A 21,594-nucleotide genomic window follows, 5' to 3' on the forward strand; every position below is an offset into this window, starting at 1 on the left:
TTTTTTGTGTGTTTTGAAGTAGAAAGGGGATGAATTTCATCAAGATTCAAATGAACTTGTATAAAAAAACAGGTGAACAGGCATTCACTGTTACATGTAACCGATGCTCGAATTCAATAGCAGCTGTCGACAGAACAAAAACAGACATAACATGAAATTGGTATATTGTAAGTATCCAAAAATAACGTAAATATTAATTTATAGCTAATAAAAGGAAGAAAAGGTTTCGCTAATTTTAGCAAAAAGAAGTTTTACTTCAATAACAATTTGGTAACTAACGGAAAAATTGGTTACAATGCAATTTTTTATAATATTACACAGGTAATGGCACCCTTTAAAATAATAGTTCATTTGTGAAAAATGTATTAAAATTAATATGTTGGTTCGAAGCTGTCATTTTTGATACATATGCCTCACTAAAACCACACGCTTTAACTCAAACCACACAAAGGAACTGACATGTTTATTTTTATAATGGAAGGGTCGCTATAATAGAGGTTATATTTAAAAAACTAGACTGTATATTACAATTTATGCAAAATTAATATAGCATTTAATAATATAATTAAACAAAATTTAATTGCTAAAAGCCACTAGCTCTTGCTGTTAAAAGCTTTTAGTTCTTGTTGACAATAATCATTTATAAGAGACTTTGCGAATATGTATTCTCATTGCAGTTGCTCAAATTGCTGGAGTAAATATTGCACTAATTAAAATTCAGCTGAACTTTCGAATTTGATTTGTGTAATCTTTGCACGAATTTGGTTTATCACAATATAAAGAAAATTTGAAATAAAAAATGCCTTTATTGTGAAAAACTGTTTTTTCAGTATTTTTTTTCGAAGTAATATGGTGGACTTTTTACTAATTTTTGAGACCCCCTAGGAAGTGTGGACCCTAGGCCCGTGCCCATTAAGCCTAGGCAATAATCAGGCTCTACATAGCGTTTATTCTCCACCGTACCAAGCGGTGCCTAAAGCGTGAGTGTTTCCTGGAGTGCCTATAGGATTGTCATTAGAGTTAAACACTTTTAAAGCGTAACATAAAACTACTTAATTTGTAATAATACCTCTAGTTTTTATAAGTTATTCGATATCTGCATAAAAATGTATGCATTTTTTTAAGTTTTTGATTAGATGTAGTAAAATTTACATTGAAAAAAAATTTATCAGAAAAATTAAAATGTATTTGCCAAACAATAAAATTTTTTATTGTGAGCGCCATCTATGCTAAAAATGTGGTAGAACATTGGTAGACACGTGACCACTAGCAGTTAAAATTTAATTTTTCGTGATACATTTATTTTCCCTGTAACCGTTAGTATTAAGCAAAACTTTCCTCCTTTGACTGTTCAACTTTTCGTTGATGTAATACTATTCATGTCCTGTATCACATATTGTGAAAATTAGAGCAGCCTTTTTATTTACGTGGTGGGGGTACGTGAAGCAGTTAAATATATAATCATGTCAGATTCCACTTTAGATGATTTTTTCGCTAAAAAGGATAGATCAAAAAAAGGAAAGGCTAAATCAAAATATACGACGTCGGACACTATAGCGAAAAAATTAGAAGAAGGCGGCAAAAAACCCGATGTTGTTATGAAGAAAGATGTGAAAGAAAAAATTCCATTAAGTTCTAGCAATCCATCTATAGCTATTCCTTCAATTACTAACGAACAAGTAAGTTATTTTTTATTCATTTTTGTAGGGTGGTGTGTTTTTTTTCTAGTAAAGTCTATACGTCAGTCAAACTGTTAGCAGCTATCTCTGTTGAAATTTATTGTATAATAGTGTAGTTTAAACTTATATGGAGATGTTCAAATGAGCTTATTACCACTTGGGCTTTTAATTTTCTATATAAAATGCTATGTCATGGATTATGGGTTAGAATTTATGAGCTGTTAAAAGAGCTTCATAATTATTTTTTATCGTTCATTAATCTTTCTGATTATGTTTTTCTTTGACTAATAAAATATAGATATTAGTAAATAAATTTTATAGTTAAATAACTTGCATGTTTAAAATTTATAGTGTAAATCAAAGTTTTAACATAATGTGTAATATTTATCATTAAAACTATTTATAATTTGATAGCCTCTTAAATTAAGAATGTTTCTTGAAGCTTATGAACGCCAGATTTTAAAGAATCTAATTGTCATTAGCCACTCTTAATTTGTCATATTTGTTACCATGATTTTTTCCAGATTTGTTGATTCTTATAAAAAGAGCTATTCTTGTGAATGACCTACTAATAATATTCTCGGAGATTTTGGGCTTCATATCAAAGATGAAGCATCCAAACTTAAAGAGAGAGAAAATAGAATTTTACCTAAGTGTTTCTACAAGTTTTAAGGGGATATTATCAAATCCTGATCTAATGTACCAACAGCAATCTAAAGCTCAGTGATTATTTTGGAACAGATATCTATGAGAGGTGTTTATCTATACAGTATGTGTTTTTCTAAAAATCATTTTTTTCCGAGAGGCGAAATGATTTTTTTGTACACTTATATTTTATTTTTTTAACTATTAGAAAGATTTTTCTTCAGCAAGTAGCGATCTTCTAAAATTATTATTCAATGGTGCAATACCATTGTCATTTGTCTAATCACTTTTAGTGTTATGGATTAAGGAAATAGAATTATTAGGTAATAATTGTAATCTTTTAAAATTATTTATAAATTCTTGTCCAATTGACCTGTCAGGATTATTTATCAGTCTTGATTTTCAACAATTATCATCGACGTTCATATCAGGGTTTACCAAAACCGCGGTGAAAATCCAATGTTTTTTTTTTTTAGAACGAAAAAACAATTGTTTTCGGGGATGAGTGTGTTCTTTTAGAAACATTTTCATAATACAAAATCAGATATAGTAGTAGACTAGGTAAAATGTAAAACTTTCTGCAAACTCATAATCTCATAAAAGTTTCGGCACACTTTGATTAACTTTTGTAAATTTGTTTGTGAAATTGTGTTGAAGATTTGTTTGAAAAGCATAATTTTTTTTTTTTTAAAGTTTCATTTTTATAGAGCTTTGTAATAATTCATGCTAGGGAGATGAGTCTGTTAAAAAAAACACCTAATAGGCTGAATAAAGAAATCCATAGTAGTTAAGTGATAAATCACTTCTTAAGTAGCTAAGACGAATACTTGAAATTTGAGCGAGGAAAAAGGTGTTTGTAGGATCTGCAGAATATTTTCCAACTTTTTAATAAAATTATTGAAACAAGATTTGTTGTTTATTTAAAGTGTGTGATTGTGAATCTCAATGTCAGATTTTTAAATCAAATCACACACAGATATAAATCTATTTTCAGAATCATGTAAGCACGAGTCTCGATATTTGATTTTAGACTTTCGTGAATACATAATCGTGTTAATACGAATCTTGATATTTGATTCTAAAACTGTCTGAACAGTTATCTCTATGTTTAGTTTTAGAATAGTGTGAATACAAACCTCAATGTTTAATTTTATAATTGTTTGAATACGCATTTTGATATCTAATTTTTGAAATGCTTAAGTGCAGCTTTTAATGCGCGTTAATATGAAACATCATGATATAAATCATAAAAATACAAAACAAGTGGCACAATCTTAAATCGCACGAATAGTAATATTGATATTCGATTTTAAAATTTTGTGAATACAATCTCTGATGTATAATATTTAGGTCAGTTTTAAATTGCATAAATATGAATTTCGCTGTTGGGTGTAATTGTGAAAATACAAAGCATGATTTGCATTCTAAATTGCGTAAATAGTCTTTGAAAATTATTTTGCACTTTGTTAATGTAGCTATACAGTGCTTAAAAATATTTTTGAGTGCTTAAAAAGTACTTAATAGGTGCTTATTTTTGGTTGAAAGATTTGGGTATGAACCCTGAAACACATTAATATTTTATTTCTTTTCTTATTTTGCTAATGGTTAAAAAAATTTCCACGATTGCTGTTTCGTGTATATTATTAGACAGGTCTGTATAGTAGTGCATGCAGTAAACAAGCAGTGCTGAAAAATTTTGCATCAGTATATACTCTTTTCCCTTTGATTTGCATATCACCTTCTGGTTAAAAAAAAAATTCATACTTCATGTACCTGAAACTATTATTGCATGCTGTAGGAGCTTAAATGGTTCTTTATGAAGTTTAATCATTTCAATGTTGCTGATGGAAAAAAAAAATTATACCTTTGATATTACTCTTTCAATATTCATACATTTTATGTATACAGTGGGTGATCGGTTAACGAACAAATCGCTTAACGAACACTTTCACGAACGATTTTTGTGTTCGGTTAACGAACACATATTCGGATAACGAACATTTTCAAGAAAGATTTTTTGTGTTCGGACAACGAACACATATTCGGATAATGAACAAAACGAATTCTAACGAACATTTCTCGGCCTGAAAAAAAAGTACTATTAAACGTTTGTTATCATTTTGCATACAAAATAAGATCACTGAAAGGAGAAATATTTAAAGCATGCTTAGTAATATTGATAATTACTAAATGAAACTTGAATTAACAATGAATTTAAATTTAAAGGTCATTCAATAATTATTATTATAAAGCTTAAAACATTTCTCGTTTACCACTCTGAGAATCCCAGAGCATTAAAAAAAAATTCCATAATTAAGAACAAACTGCCAGTAATGTGGAGATCGAATCAGAGGGCATGGGTCACGCAGTATCTTTTCAAAGAATGGCTATTTGAAGNTATTTGGTCTTATCGGTATTGATGATTAGTCCCATATCCCTAGCAGCAAGCTCCAAAGAAAGGAAAGCTTCTTTTAATGCAGGAACAGTTCGTGCAATGATGTCTAAATCATCCGCATACGCCAATATTTGAATAGATTTTGAAAATATGTTGCCTCTGATATTGATTTCAGCATCTCTTATAACTTTCTCTAGAGCAACATTAAAAAGAAGACAGGATAAGGAGTCTCCCTGTCTGACTCCATTATTTACTTTAATTTCTTCAGATAAAGATCCCAAAAGTTTGACTCTGCATAAGGTGTTTGACATGCTTGCTTCTACAAGTCTAATTAGTTTTGGTGGTACTTGAAACTCAACCAGGGCTTCATACAAGCGATTTCTATTAATACTGTCAAAGGCTTCTTTGAAATCAATAAAGAGATGATGTGTGGTAATACCAAATTCCCTGGTCTTCTCTAAAATTTGTCTAAGTGCAAATATTTGATCTTTAGTAGATTTTCCCTTGGCGGTAAACAAGCAGTGCTGAAAAATTTTGCATCACTCTTTTCCCTTTGATTTGCATATCACCTTCTGGTTAAAAAAAATTCATACTTCTTGTACCTGAAATTGTTATTGCATGCTGTAAGAGCTTAAATGGTTCTTTATGAAGTTTAATAATTTCAATGTTGCTGATGAAAAAAAAAAATTATACCTTTGATATTACTCTTTCAATATTCATACATTTTATATATATATTAGTTATTTGATCATGCAATGGTCTTTGCAAACTTTCTTTTGACATTTTGCACTCATTCTATAAATATCAAGTTCCCAAATTCAAAAGAGTTTTGTATTGACCCGCAGAACCATCTATATTCAACAGTTGTTACATTACAGGGAAAATTTTATGCAAGTATTGCAACATTAGCTTTTGTGTCTGGTGTACTAGTGGCACGTCAGGAGAATTTAAAGAATAAAAAATGAAATCACAAAATTAGTTAAGTAAAGAGCCAAAGTATGCCCAAGTTGTAAGAAAGAACAAAATTAAGATTCCACTTTTTTTATGCTCTGCTGCAATTTAAGTATACTATGGTTCTTCTGTACTCATAAGAAACTTTAGTGATGTGACTTTAATTATCTAGTAAATATCTTTTTTTTTGTTGCTCTGACTGTTCATCATAATTTTTGAATCAGCCTCCGAAAAAATATTTAAAAAATGTTCTCCTTATTTTCAGGAAGATGATGAATGGAAGAATATTGAAGAAAAAGAAGCTGATTATTCAGGTCTTCGTATTCAAGCTCTTTCAATAAGGTAAAAGCTTTATAAAATTTAAAAGTATCTATTTTTTAGGAATTAACTGAATATTTTGACATTATTTGTGCTATGTTGGAGGTGAGCACTTCCATAAAGTTGTAATTGTAAATATGAAAAATGTATTTAGATGCTGATTTAGTATGAATGACTTACAAATGAGTATGTCCAACGCTGCTCTTGCGATCATCAGAGATTTTCAGGCATGTTCCCCTCTCCTTTATTACTCGATAGATATATGTGAAATGATATTGATAATTTATGAAAAATACATATATTTTACTTTATCAAGCACATCTAACTTTCTAAAAAAGGTGTTTTGATATTCTTGGTAATAACTTTTAGTTCGATGCTTTTTTATGTTACTCTTGTGACCACAGTTAAAGATTTTCAAAGAGAACATTTTTGTGGAATTGGAATAAAAAGTTGAAATTCACATTAGGTGGGAATACTCACAAATCGTGTTTAGTTTGCCTGACATAGCTAAGGTCGCACTGATAAGGAATGTGGTAAATGCCCATGTAATTACTAAAGCTAAAAGATCTTTAATAGACTTTTAAAATTGATTTTGTTAACAGCCAGGGTCGCACTGATCCTCTGCGATTACCAAAGCTAATAAGATCTTTAATAGAGTTATATTTGATTTTGTTAACAGACGACCTTTAACAAGCAGCTGTAACAAACACAGCTACATATGTTATTAAAAAAAAATTCTTACTTTTGTGACACTGTCAATTGTTACGCTTGTTCTACGCTCCAAGGCCTGTTCTGTATTTTATATGAATATAGTATTTAATTTAATTTACTTTATTAGAGAATATACTGTAAAGAAACACAAATTCATGAACAATGATATATTACACTAAATTATTGCACCTTTTTTTTACACTTGTAAGAAAATTTTTAGTAACAATTTCAATTTCTGTGTCCTTGAGCAATATTTGTCATTCAAATATATATTTTAATTATTTAATAGATGTTTCGCTTAAAATACTCATGAAAAGTCAATAAGAATATGTGTCAGATACATTTTGTAAATAATTTACTATAATTTACCACTGTTTAAGTAATTTACTATATTATTAAAGTGTTACAGAGATGATTGCTTACATACTGTGTTCATTCCATACCTTAAAAAGGGCTGGGCACTAGAAACTGAAAAGGTCTCCTTAGAAAAGAGCAAAAAAAGACATTGCTCACTAATGTTTGCATAACTTTTATGGCACCCAAAAGGTACAAAGCTTTTAATTTTATCATTAAAAAAATCTTTTTTTCTTCTTCAGATAATTAATTTAAATTAAAAATAATTTCTCATTTTATACATTATCTTTAAAATGAGTGTAATGTGTTGAAAATGTGTCGTGATAGCTTATTATTAAAAATATCAGGATTTTGAAAACAATATCGAAATGAATGAAAAAATGATGGGATCTGCCTAAAAGACAATAGAAAATTAATGTGGAGTCACGCTGGAATCGTTGCAAATCAAGCGTGTGGAAAAGTGGTTACTAAAATATGGAATTAGCTATCCTCAACATCATATTAATTACACCAGAATCGTGAGAAACCACATGGATTTACTGTAAAATCGATCTATTTTGGGCATGTCAAAAAGTGGCTCCTTAAATTGAAAAACTGCCTTGTCGTTATAACATCTACATCTGATATAAATAATCAGAGTGTGAATAAGCAGGTGGAAATGGCCAGAAACGACATTGATTTATTATGGATTCATCGCAAATCAAAAGCTTTAAAAAATAATAATTAAAGATTCACCTGTCACGATAATGAATGTATACATTGATGAGGGAGAGATTACCAACACCAAGGAAAAATTATTGTACGGGTTTAAAATTTTGGCAATGTGTTTGTCTGAGTGTTGTTAAATATAGTTGATTAAAGTTTCAAGATCACTGGTTAATGCAATTACGAGGAAAAAAAATTTAAAATGTGAAAAAAAGGTAAATGATTAACTAGTGTAACTACCAGATTTTTTTATGCATTGTGTCGTACAGATGCCAAATGTCATTTTGTTTGAGAGAGTCCCATCTCTGTTGCACATGGTCAGTCATTAAGAGGATAGTTCATATTGGTTGTGGGTGATGCTGAAGTTGTCGTCCAATGATGCAGGCAGGGGCATCGTGTCGACATTCTGAAGAGCATGTTAGACTACAACAGTAGTACGTGGGCGAGCGTTATCCTGTTGGAAAATACCCCCTTGAGTGCTGCTCATTAATGGCAAGAAATTAGATTGATGTACAAATTTGCAGTGAGGGTGCATGGTGCTCCTGCTGTCTTAGGAAATTGTTCCCCTGACCATATTCTGGGTGTAGAAAGCTTTCACCTGGCCTCCTCCTAATCCATATCATAGGCACCAAGACAGAACCGACTTTCATCAGAATATACAATAGATCTTTACTCTGTCTTCCAGTGAGCTGTAATTGAACACCACTCATAAATGGCAGTGGTTTGGAGTGAGTGACTTGTAAGCTACAGTTCTGGTGCAGATGCAGTATGGTGTGCCACATCCATACGCTGTGCACTGTGGTCTTCCCTTTGAGTAGTGCTGCATTGTCATCCAGAACACGGTTTTCTTAAAGCAGTACTTTCCCTTGTCCACTGCTGCCACCAATCATGCTCAGGATAGCCTGGTTGTTAGAGCACTGGGTCCAGTTCCAAGAGGTCGTGGGTTCGATCCCCGCCGGCCAAACACACCCCGTGTTGTAAGTGGTGACTGATGCACATTAAATCTGTCGAGTCGCAAAGTCCTCCCTGTACCCGTAACAAATCAATACCTCTAGGGGGTACTGATCCAGAAGTTTCCTTGTCTTCTGGATTGGATTCAATATAACAGGGCTACAGAGTTGAACATCATTCGCCGTTAACTCAAAATTGGGTCGGCTGTTCGACAACGGTAATAAAATATAAAATTATGCACGGGGGTTGCATTTCTCTCCAGTCTTTCTTCAGTGTTTGTTGCGGAAAGAAAATCCACCTTCTCCCAGCCTTATTACACGACCACGTTAAAAGTCATTGAGCTGTTAATAATGGCTTCTTTGTCTTCTTAAAGGTATTCTTGCCTAACAGCAACTATGTCAAAATTTATGGAAAAATAATGCTTAAGAATTATAGAATACATATTAAAGGCAACCATGATTTGCATGTTCACTGTGGTGTTACTGATGCGAAATTAGAATAGACATCTTTTAGTTGTAAATGCAAGCCGTGCAAATTTAGTTTATCTAGTACAGGGATGGCGAACCAGTGGCACGCGACACAATATTTTGGGCACTCCACCGATCACAATTGTTGTTACACTATGAATTGTTATTACACAAATTTTATTACGCTATGAAGCATATGTAACAATTAAATTAAAATTCACAAAAAACAAACAAAATAATAAACAATTATTAATGAAAAAAATTAAAAATTAATACTAAAAAAACNAGTTGTAAATGCAGGCTGTGCAAATTTAGTTTATCTTGTACAGGGATGGCGAACCAATGGCATGCGACACAATATTTTGGGCACTCCACCAATCACAATTGTTGTTACACTATGAATTGTTATTACACAAATTTTATTACGCTATGAAGCATATGTAACAATTAAATTAAAATTCACAAAAAACAAACAAAATAATAAACAATTATTAATGAAAAAAATTAAAAATTAATACTAAAAAAACTATTAATAACCATAAAAAACAAGCTAACAATAAATAACTAGCAAAAAAAATCAACAGTCATGCTTAAACTAACATCTTACAACCTAATATGAGTTATTGATCATCTAATCTGCAACTACAGAAGTCACACTGATCTTACTTTAAGTTGAATTACGTGTATAACTGAGACATTGCAAAATGTATTCTTTTTTTCAATGTAAATAAAGAGTTTTGCGTGGATAGTATTTAGTATTATTATTTTCCCAATAATAACGAAGTCAAACTTATTTGACAGCACGTCTATGGCCTCATTAAGCAATGTTTAGAGAAAATGGCACATTGGTGTATAAAGGTTCGCCACCCCTGATCTAGTACAACTCCTGCTTGGTTTTGAGATTTTTTTTCCATCAGTGTGTATAACAAAGTATTTAAATAACTTAAAGCCCTTTTACCTTTAATTAAAGCTTTTTTGTTTATTAAATTTTTTGCTAATTTCTTAGAGAAAATATTGGATATTTAGTTATCTGAAAATCAAATTAATTCATTTCCTCTGATTTTTTGAGTGTTTTAGTTAAATTCCCTGACACATTCCAAATTTTTACAGATAAATAATATTCCCTTATTTTTCCCTGATGCTTTTCTGTGGCCATTCTTTTATTATAACCAAAGCATGAGGGAGGTCTACCCCTATTTATCAAAATTTCAGAATATTTTTATACTAATTTCTTTTTAAATTAAACCCCCAATTTTTTTTTTTAGTTACGATTGGATATCTTATTGATGTTGGTGTTAATTGTTTTTTTATCTAGGGAAGAAAAAATTTGTTATAAGGTATAATTTAATTGTAAAACTTTTTAAAACGTAACTACATTGGAAAGGGCTAATTCTGAATCAGCTGATGTTAAGCATATTTACGATGTGCATTATTCATATGTGTGCACTTCTGTGAACTGTTAGAATTTGTAGTGTTACATTCAGGATATCTGTGCACTTGGAAAATCATGAATTTCAGTATTGAGCAAAATTAGTCATGATTTTAACTATTTTTTTTAAAGAAAAATCATGGATTTAGGTAACTGAAAGATCTAATTTTTAAAATGGAATTTAACCCCCCTCCCTCCAGTTTCATGGTGTCCCAAATATCTGAATTTGTAATGAAATCCCCACTCATAGTCATATTTTATTAAAATATAAAATGTTTTTTCATGTTCTTTAAAAATTATGGTAAAATTTTAAACTTCTGTGATTTCAGAATTTTTGTTATTTAATTTTTTTATTTTATCAATTAAATAGTCCAGCTAAAGCAAGCCAGTCTTTGGTGAATTTTTTTTATTCCGGAATGAGAACAGAAAAATCAGGAGTATTTCTTTCCTTTTCAATGAACATAAAAAGTATCTTTAGAATATAATTCTGCAGGGGAAAAAAATTATAATTATTTGCTTTTGTATTTTTTCAGCTATTTTATTGCTTCAACTCTTTCTTTCTATAAATATGAAGATGCAGAATATATAATTTCAAATAATGTTATTATACTGCTTTTTAAATTTACTGTTTCCGTCGGAGAAAATTGTGACTTTGTTAAGCCATGAAAAATTCTTAGAATTAGTCAGAAAAGTTATGAATTGAAAATCTAAAATGTAGCAGATGACCTGTACATTACACCAACCTTCATTTTTATGTTTAAATGTATTTTAGAAACTTTTTTTTTTAAAAAAAATCAAGTTTATTTTGGTTATGTTACTTATTTGGGCACATATTTTGTTTTTTTGTTATTTACCAGAGTTTTTTTTTTCTCTCCTCTTTTTAGTGAAAAAGAGAAAGAAGAAGAACAGTTGAAGGAACAATTATTATCAGAACAAAATGGTGAATCGAGAAAAGAATCTGATGGTCAATCTGGTCCATGGAAAGTTGTCCAAACGCCAGTCTCTGAGATAGAAGAGGAAGAAGAAAGTATGTGTATACTTCTTTGAAATAACCATTACTGTCACCTATTGGCAAAATGGGTCTTGTTTTGGGTTTGATGGCGTGTGCATACGTGGTTGCATGCTATGTTGTATATATGTATTTTTTCCATTTTATTTTCACCAGCAGTCATTCTTAATGTATTTACGTAATAATTTTAAGTATTTTTATTATTAATGTATAATTACTGTCTTGACGGTGATTTTAATATAAATATGAATACTGAAGAAGGAAGGTGACATCTTGAAACACGTGTATAGCAAGGATTTGGAAACCAAATCATCGACAAACATCAACTGAGACAGTTTTTTGCAACCTATGAATTAAAATGTTACGGCGTTTATCGAAGTTAAACCAGAGAAGAAAAAGGAGAAAAAAATGCATCTGACCAATGGATTACCAGTGATCGTAATAAGGCGATCACAATTTTTTTATTTATTATTTTTTTATGCTGTCAGATTTTAAATGTCATGATTTTTTATTTACTTTGTTTTGAAAATAAAAAAAATTCCACGATGACTGATAGATATTATAAACAGTAATTTCCAAATTGATAAAATTTTAAAAAGTTAATGACACAAAAAAATTTTTAGAACAGGAGGATATCACCAGTAATATCAGAATATGTATTCTTTTATATGTATATTAAAAAAAAAATTTTGCATTTATAATTTTAGAAAAATTATGTACTGTTTGTTTTATTCTGTACATGAAGGGTATTTTTTTTTTTTTGTTAACAGGAAACTCTTTTGTTACTTGAAGTTTGTTATATTATATATATTTGCTATTAGTAAAAATTATTTTCAGAAAGGTAAGTTCTAGAGAGAATTGCCGAAAGATCTAAAAAATTCTGCTACAAGGCAATTTTCAAACAATGATTAATATATTGAACCTTTTCAAAGAACTCTGATTTTTAAATGAAGGTACAATATACACTTCAAATTCTCAGTACTGGTAAGTAATCCAATTCTTTTGACTGTAGTTTAGACCCAGGAATAATAGGTTTGAATAGTTTTCTTGGGACTTTTGTTATGGATTAATTCATTGTTAATTGAAAAATGTTAGTTTTGATAGTGTAAAAATGACTTAACACCAGTTTTTGGAGTGAATTTCTGGGAATAGAGGGGAAAAAATTGAACAAATTTTCGGTCTTTTTTATTGGAATAAATGGTTATTGGAAGTTCTGATTGGCATTAAAATAACATTGCCTCCCCTGTGGCAGAATATCTTTGAACTTTTCGCGACAATTCTCTCTTGTACTAATACCTTTCTGTAAGACATTTTTAATAGTAGCAAATATATATGTTACTAATTTAAAGTAACAGAAATGCTTTCTGTTTACAAAAAAGCTCTTATGTATAGAATAGAACAGTATATATATTTTTTAATTATATGTGTAAGAATTTATTTTAAAATCTAAATATAGAAGAATAGATATTCTTATGTTCTAAAAAATATTTGTTTAATTAACCTTTTTAAATTTTTGCTATTTGGAAATTACTTTTTATAATATTAATGCGAAATTCTAGCTAAAACCAGTCAGTGCGGAATTTTTTTATTCTCAAAAGACAGTAGACTTCTCAGCTTCCCAAATAAAAAATCTTTCTGCAAGGATTCTGTAGCTTTCTGCAACAGTGTCGTCACATTTCTGCCATGGAGATTGCCTCTATGGAAGAGTCGTATTGGTGGATCGTGCTAAAAAGCGTAGACTGTATAGTGTTATCATTTAGTTAACAAGTGTTAAGTTAACCATTTAGATTGGCTGTTGATCCCAACTTTACTCAGTTATATAAGGTGACATTTCATAGGGTAACTCAGTTATATAAGGCAATAAATTTTCCCCTTGACCTGGCACATAATACCAAACTTCATTTTGGACACATAGTTTAAAGTCTGAATTTTTTCCGACTCTACATTCAGTCTAAATTTATACAGTCCAAATATATCGTTTGAAAACTTATTTAAAATCTGTTAGCAACAAAGTTGATGCCTTGTGAAATTTTAAGAGTGCAAGTTTTTGATGTGAAACAAAATTTTTTTTGTTTTTGGTACTCTTAAAAAATCAGTAATAGTCGTGTTATTTAATTCATCATTGAGATGGAGCTAGAAGAACAGTTAAGAGAATGAATTAGGGGCAATCCATACCGGTGTGTTTGAGGTATTTATGAAAAAACAACATGCAAATATCATCATCAGTGGTGAACAGAATACTTACGAAAGATTGACGGCTATAGCTATAACCAACACTCAAAATGAAGCTAGAATCAGGAAGCACAAGATGTTCCATTTATCTTGCAGCAAGATGAAACATTTTGCCTTACTAGATGGTCCGAGTACAATCGAATCGAGTAAATTGAGCATATCATTAAGTGGTTACTTAAATGCATAATTCAAATATTGCATGTAAATTTCGAAAAAAAAATTTCTTTTCACTTTTTAAATGAGCAATCTTTCTGCAAGAGCTCTATTACGCTCTGCGACAATGTGGCCAGGTCACTGCAATTCTGTCACGGTGTATATATGTGTGTGTGTTGGAAATATAAAGAAAACATGGTAAAAATTAAAGAAAAGGTATTAAAAAATGTTTCTTCTCTTTTCATTAATCTTTAATATTTTCCATGTTTTCTCTATATTTTTAACTTATATTATGAGTTCTATACACTTGCAGCTTATGTGCTGTAAATGAAACTTATTCATTTTCTTTTCTTTATATCCTTTTTGTCTTAATTGTGCTATATATACATATACGTGTGAATATTAATTGTGTGATCTATTTGAATTTAAATTAAGTTTTTTTTTTAGTACCATCTAAAGAAGAACCTGAAGTGAAGGAAGAAACAACGCCTGCTAGCAAACCTGTTGGAACGTACAGACCTCCGGCTCTGAGGAATGCTCCAGCATCTACACCTACATCTGGAGGAGGTAGAAGACACCCAAAAAATGCCCCACAAATAAGTAGTGAACTTCATTTTCCTTCCCTCTCCTCTGCTGTGGATAGCAACAAATGGAAACTTGGGTGAGTTATCCGACCTACTACTTGTACAATATTTTTTTGAATAGCCAATTTAGTACCTATCAAAATAAAGTACTCTGAACTAAAGTTTCAAGGTTGAAGACTCTGATAATTAAGACCTGATTTAAAATTAAGACCTCTGAACTACGGTTTCCACTCCACAGGGAAAACCTGGAAAATACAGGGAATTTAAAAATCTCCTAAAATAACTGGGAAAAGACAGGGAATTGTGATTTTTTTTTAAAAACAAACTGGGAAAATACAGGGAATTTTGTTCCTTATTTTTGTCTCTTAAAAATTTTTTTACCTCTTAAAGTGTAATCTATGGTATATTGAACCATGATATTTCAGCTCTGTTAAACTGTTTCATTTACTGTAGCATTATTTAAATATGTTCAGCTGTTTTTCCACCAATTAAAACTATATTTAGCCCAATATAGCTCAATTGCAGGGAATTATTTCTGAAATCAAGTAATCCAAGTTTTTATTGTGTTATTTTAAATTTGTTATTGTTTGCATTCAAAACTATTTGAATTGGGATTTAAGCAGGGTTCATGGTTTTTTTTTTTTTTTTTAAATTAAAAAAATCAGATTTTTTTTATTTAAATCACATTTTTTTTATTCAAACACATTGTAAGAACTTTAATTTATGATTAAAAATACTTTATAAATGTTTAATCAAAATTATATTAATATTAAAACAATATTATAACACTATTTCGGAAACTCTAACTTACTAATATAATTTTTCATTATAATTCATAGCTTTGAATGCATAGCAACCATTTTCAAACAAATGCATAATTGAAATTTGAAGACTAAGATAAAATAGAGAATTTAATGAAAGACGCCTGTCTAGGTTTGTCTGAAAGGTTTTTATTTTGTGAAAATTTAGACATAATTTGTGAAAATTAAAACTAATATTTAAAAATCAACACAAAAATATGGATTTATTCGTTTTTTATGAAACATAAAAGTAAAATTTAAAAAACAAGTATTTTGTGAAACTATTGTTTTTCCTAAAGTTGAATCTGTGAAGGTACCCTAAGCAGTAGCAAATTTGACTTGGACAGACTCTTTAACTATTAAATTAAAGTTTCAATTAGCAAACCGTAATTTTAATTTAAAATTGTGTTTTTTATTTCTCTTGATTTTTAATATGACAAAAAAAATTTAATAGATTGTACTTATAAATGTATCAAATAATATCAAATTATAAATTCATCAAAAAGTAAATAAATATTTAATCTATATGTTATAATTAAAATATTCATTTTTAATTCTATATCAAAATAGATCAGCTAAAAAATTTTTTAAAGAACATGCTCTCATTGGAATTTTTTTTCGCGAAATATCTTCATAGAAAATCTGATAATGTCGAAGATACTGTAAACATATTATGAGAAAAAAATCAGTTACCAGTTAATAACTCTACTGCCTCAAATAGACTTTGAAAGGGAAGAATGACACTATATCAGGAAAAATTATCTGAATTCATTAGCCTCTTTTTTTCTTCTATTTTTGGCATATTAGGATAATTTATTTTTAATATAACCTCAAGCTTTAGATATATACATTTTCCACCAATAAAATATAATGTAGATTTTAATTCCATGCTGTTTCAATCAAAAGGTAGAATTTTAATAAAGATTATTTGCATTTTTTTCCCTTCAAACTTCATGTCTATTAATTACTTTCTACAGCTATGCAAGTCTATATTAAGACAGCATTAAATGTGTACTTTCAATCTAAAGAATCAAAAGATTTTTAAAAATGTAATTTCAAATGTGTCGAAATTTAACACACACGAAGAAAGTAATTTCGTTAACTAAAATTAATTAACACAGCAATTTATTTAAAATAAATTTTAAAACTACGAAAAGAAAGTAATAAAAGTATCAATAATTTAAAACACTGTTTTTCAACTTTTGAAATCAATATATATATATATATATTTAAAAATATCATTTGATTTAAATCAAGCTGTTTTAAATCAACAAACCCCGGATTTAAGTATGCATTTTGTGTTCTTTAGTGCATTTTTTTGTTTTGTTTCATACTGAAAATTTGTTTTTATATTTTGAGTTTGATCATGCATACTTACAATTTTCTTCCCCTTGTCTGTTATAAAAACTATAAGATGTTATTTTTTTTATGTTGAAAAATCTTGTTGGTTGTTTTTTAAAAAATCCTTTTAATTATTAGTGTCATTATTTCTATCTTTCCCATTTGTACTGAGTAACAAATAAAATTGGTTATCAATACAGAGATGAAATGAAGACAATTTCCGTTAAATTTCTCTCTAAAAATTTTAAGTACAGGATAAAATAATAATGTAAGTTTTTTTAACACCTGTAAAAATTTCATATGCTATGAGTTTAGCTTGGCAGCTTTTCCTTGTTAGTATTTCAAAGTATTTGAAATGAATTATACATTTTATAAATTTGGATGGCAGCATCTTTTTTAACTTTAAATTTTGTAATCCAATATGTACTCACATTGTTTAAGAAATAAATCCAAATATCAACGTCCAGTGTTTTCATCATAGAAAAAAAATGGGTGGGAATTTCTCACCCTTTCTCAAAAACAGGGTGAGATTTCAAAAAGTTAAGTGAGATGTCTAAAAACTAAAAAAAACACAAAAACTCTTGGGGAAAAAATCACTTCTTTAATTATAATACATTTTTTATGTCTTCTATTTTTTAAAGCATTGAATATTTTGGTGCATCATCATAGAAGATTTTGCCTTTACAAGGTATTTGTCCATCTTACATAAGTGGATAAAAAATTTGAACGTCTTACATGAAGAAACCTTACCTACGGTAAGCACGTGGTTGCAGAGAAATGTGTTCTGAAAGGGGTTCCGTGGTTGTGTTCTGTTGTTCGAAAAGGTTCTGAACAATACTGGTAAATAGGGAAGCTAGATAATGGGGGCAGATGTTGAAAATAATGAAAGATCCAGGAAGAAAAGTGAAACGGATTTTATTCTAAATGGCGTAATTCAAAGCTTTTTCCAAAATGCGAGAAATTCGCGAATTTTGAAATTGATTTAGAGATAGCGCAAATTTCTCGCGGTAATAATTTTTTAATGCGAGAAAAGAAAAAAATATGCGAGATTCTCGCGCTGTTGTGAGAACACTGACGTCTCTAGCATTCCGTTTGTATCAGTAAAAAAGTATGAACTCCCAAAAGAATCAATCATTTCTTGCACTTGTATTCATCTGTAGATTCCTTGATTGTGCTTTTGCACATTTGCACAAGAAATCTGGGGGGGGGGCAATAAAATGAATTAGTTATGCCTCTTCTTTGTAACATGCATATCTTTCACAAAGAGGTTTATATATTTTTTAAATAGAGACCTGGAATTTTTAGGTCAGGATAAGAAAGACCTTGTAATTTCCAAATTCTAGCAGGATTACTAGCATTCATATACATTGAAGGACTAGTACTGAACTAGTAGTTCATTTTTTGAACTGATACTAGGACATAGAGCTTTGAAGAGTGGTACAAATTCCATTTCGTTACTTTTTAAAACTATTATATGTTTACGATTATCAATTTCTACAGAATCACATTTAAGGATTATATAAGTTTACGAATTAGTACCGAACTAGTAGTTACTTCTTTGAACTCATACTAAGAAGTAGATTTTTGAAGAGTGACGCAGATTCGATTTCCTTACTTTATAAACTATCATAAATTAATGATTATGAGTTTCTACAAGATTGTATTTTTGTGTTGTTCAACTTTTTAATATTTTTATTTTCATTTTTTTTTCTTTCAACTTTCAAGGTTATAAAATAGTTTCCACACATACATTACCTAAAATAAATTTCTTTCATCGCAATTTCACTTACATTTTTTTCTACTTTGACAAAAGAAAAATTACGAACTGTTTATTTTGTTTTAAATCTTAAACTGTCAAAATGAAAAAACGAGAAAAGTTTTTTTATTAACTTCAATTAAATAATTTTTCAAAGCAATTTATAAGAATAGTTCATTTTAATTTGATTCCTGAAATATTTTCTCCTGAGCTGGCTGAATTATCTAATTTCATTTTAAATATGTTTATATAATCCCAGATATAAGTAAATGAAAATGATAAGTATTTCATTTAGTATAGCTGATTTTCTTAACTATTCAGCCATAATAATTGTATGGATTTGTGCTAGTTATGTCCTATGGTCCTAGGATATATAGCTTTATTAAAGGTGGCATAATGGAATTTTTTTTTAATTAAAGGGTTATGAGGGATTGATATTATAATTAACTCAATTACTGAAAATTATGTTAAAAACAAAAAATTTTCAATTTATAAATTAAGTTTGATGCTAAAAATAGCTGATTTTCTTAACTGATACTCAGTTGTATCAGTTAGTGACTGGTACCATATCTGCTTATGCATCATGGTGTAAAGCGTTTTTAAAAAGTGCTTATTTTCAGTTTGTTTTTTTAAAAACCCTAAAGGTGCTTTTTTTGTTGGGTGTTTTTAAAAAGTACTTAATTTTCCCCTTTTTTTTTATCCTGTCGATTTTTGCCACGTTTTATGCAAAAACGTGCTTTTCACATTGTTCTATTCAACATTTCGCGATTCATTGAACCACAATCCATTTCGGCCTAGCGTCGGTCCATAGCATATAAAAGCAAACCCTAATCGTTCTACATGTTTGGTGAAATACTTGCGAGTCCGCATGTGCATCTACTGAGCTGGGTTCAGTGAGACTCTTTCATGCGCAATTCTGCTGCATTTTGTAAGATATTCTCAATATCAGGCTTCATTTTCCACCCTCTGATATCGAACCGAAAAATCTCTCGATCATTTTATAATGACTAATATAATCAAAAAAAGAGTTTGTTGTCAGAAACTAGTTATTTTATCATAATCATGTAAAGTCTTTGAAAATTATTTTGCATTTTGTTATTATATATGGTGCTTAAAAATATTTAAGTGCTTAAAAAGGGTATAAAAGGTGCTTATTTTTTGTTGAAAGATTTGGCTACTCACCCTGTGCATGTCTAAAGAAAGGTGTTGTTTTAAGCAACAACCTTAATTTAACTAAATTTTTCTGTGAATCTCAAATATTTCTTATTTTAAGTTTCTAAAATTTTGATTTTTAGGTTTTATACCAATATTTTTTCTTTCTTTTTAGGGAATCTGATCGTAGTTTTCAATCAGTTAAGCATGGTGTGCGGTCAAAAGATAATACTCAGAGGGAATTAAAGCTTGATTTAGAAAACAAATTCTCTGCTCTGCACCAAAATGAATAATAATTAGAAATATCAAAGAATCAATTTTTTTGCAATGCCTTTATACTACAGTAAACTTACAAGCTGTTACAATTTATTAAATGAAATAAACATTTTCTGGTCAACATCTGCAACATTTTACAATGAAAAAAATGAATTTATTTTGTATCGACAATAAAAATTAGTCCATGTTCTGTCATAATTTTGTAAGAAATGGTGATTAGAGAGTTATTTAGTCTGTTCATAATGCTACGTAAGCTTTTATTGAAGAATGGGTTATGAGTGGTGATATAACCATGAAATATGTTTTATAAATCTATTTAATTAATTATCAGAAATGTGCTTTTAACTATTGAATAACTGTGAGGAAAAAGTGGCTTAATATTTTTTAGTTTGGAAGAAGAAAAAAAATGGTTTTTTGTGTTGATTTCTTTAGTGTCTCAATTCTTCATATGTGACGTTCATGTAAGCATTTAACATCTCAAGTGCTTATTAAAGCTGCAGTTTATTTTATTTTATACCTATGTAAATTGTTATAGAAAAGTGTTTAAATAAAAGTAATGTATTTCACAGTATGTTGTTTTCTTTTATATGCTCTTTATCATTTATTTCACCCTATTCAGCATTGTTTACTCTTTTCGAAAATGAACAAAAAAGTGTTCCTTATTCCAAAGGAGGTGCGAACTTTTATGAGCACCAGCTAATAAATTTGTTATATTAATGTTCTACATTTAATATTTTTGCTGGTGCTTTTATTTATTAGTTTTTGTCAGGGGGGGGATTTTTATTGAGAAATTACGATAATTAAATTTAGAAAAATTTTTTTATTTTTTTTCAAGTGTTACAACATTTTTGTTATAGTAAATTTTCAATCGAGACCAAAAGTTTAGTAGCCAATTTGACTTCAGTAATCCTATTATCTTATGTTTTTAGATTTTGTTTGTTTAATGCTGGATTCATCTTGGCAAGGTTTAGGACAGAATGGATTAACCCACGGTTTAAACCTTCCTGTCCAAAGCCTTTTCACACAAATTATGTCACAATTTTAAAAAAAATATTGTAAAAAATAAGATGTTAATTTTTGAACGAGAAACAAAATGAAGACAAGTTTTGATTTTATTAAAAAAGTTTATTATTTTTAATATTGAATTATTTATCCTTATGCAAAAACATAATCTATCAGTATTTAAAGCATGTTTATTCATTTTTACTGGATAAGGTATTCGCTTTTATTGTTCAGTGAATTGTGGAGCTTCACAAGTTATACATCTTTTCCTATTATATTATTTTTCTTCAATATGTTCATTAAATTGTATAAAAAGTATCAAATATTTATTAATATTATGTGTACAATGGTTGCACATGGACAAATATAAAAATTTTACCTCTTACCAATTATCAAGGTTTTGGACACTTGAAGACAGTTTTAGGCAGTAAAACCTGAGTGTCAGGTCCAAAACCAATTAAGGACATCCAAAACCCCAGCCCAGATCTTAATCAATTAATTATAGTAGTTAGAAATACAATAGTCTATAGTTTTTTCTATTATCTTATTTTAATGCTAGACATACAAATACTTTATAATACAATCGACTGGTTATGATATGTTTACTGTTAATTGCTTTTAAAAAGAATGTCTGATTTTTCAAAACTTATTTGAATTTTGTCTTATTTATTAAATTTGAAAGTG

General features: G+C 29.3%; 1 protein-coding gene across 1 annotated transcript; it reads left to right on the forward strand.

Moving 5' to 3' along the window:
* The first annotated feature begins 1,226 nt into the window (after positions 1 to 1,226).
* LOC107455740 (protein CDV3 homolog A) lies at positions 1,227 to 20,476 on the forward strand. Its single transcript, XM_016073418.3, has 5 exons — positions 1,227 to 1,679; positions 5,936 to 6,012; positions 11,490 to 11,632; positions 14,447 to 14,660; positions 19,808 to 20,476. Exons 1-5 carry the CDS (start codon positions 1,464 to 1,466, stop codon positions 19,923 to 19,925), a joined length of 768 nt encoding a protein of 255 aa, XP_015928904.1. The 5' UTR covers positions 1,227 to 1,463; the 3' UTR covers positions 19,926 to 20,476.
* The last annotated feature ends 1,118 nt before the right edge of the window (positions 20,477 to 21,594 follow it).

Source organism: Parasteatoda tepidariorum, chromosome 2 (assembly GCF_043381705.1).
Source record: "Parasteatoda tepidariorum isolate YZ-2023 chromosome 2, CAS_Ptep_4.0, whole genome shotgun sequence".
Taxonomy (NCBI): Eukaryota; Metazoa; Arthropoda; class Arachnida; order Araneae; family Theridiidae; genus Parasteatoda; species Parasteatoda tepidariorum.

What these genes read in the sequence shown, in the direction of transcription:
- LOC107455740 (XM_016073418.3), top strand. Translation starts at nt 1,464, where the DNA reads ATGTCAGATTCCACTTTAGATGATTTTTTCGCTAAAAAGGATAGATCA. An exon ending in CTTCAATTACTAACGAACAA is followed by an intron (nt 1,680 to 5,935) that starts GTAAGTTATTTT and finishes CCTTATTTTCAG; the next exon opens with GAAGATGATGAATGGAAGAA. An exon ending in AGCAACAAATGGAAACTTGG is followed by an intron (nt 14,661 to 19,807) that starts GTGAGTTATCCG and finishes CTTTCTTTTTAG; the next exon opens with GGAATCTGATCGTAGTTTTC.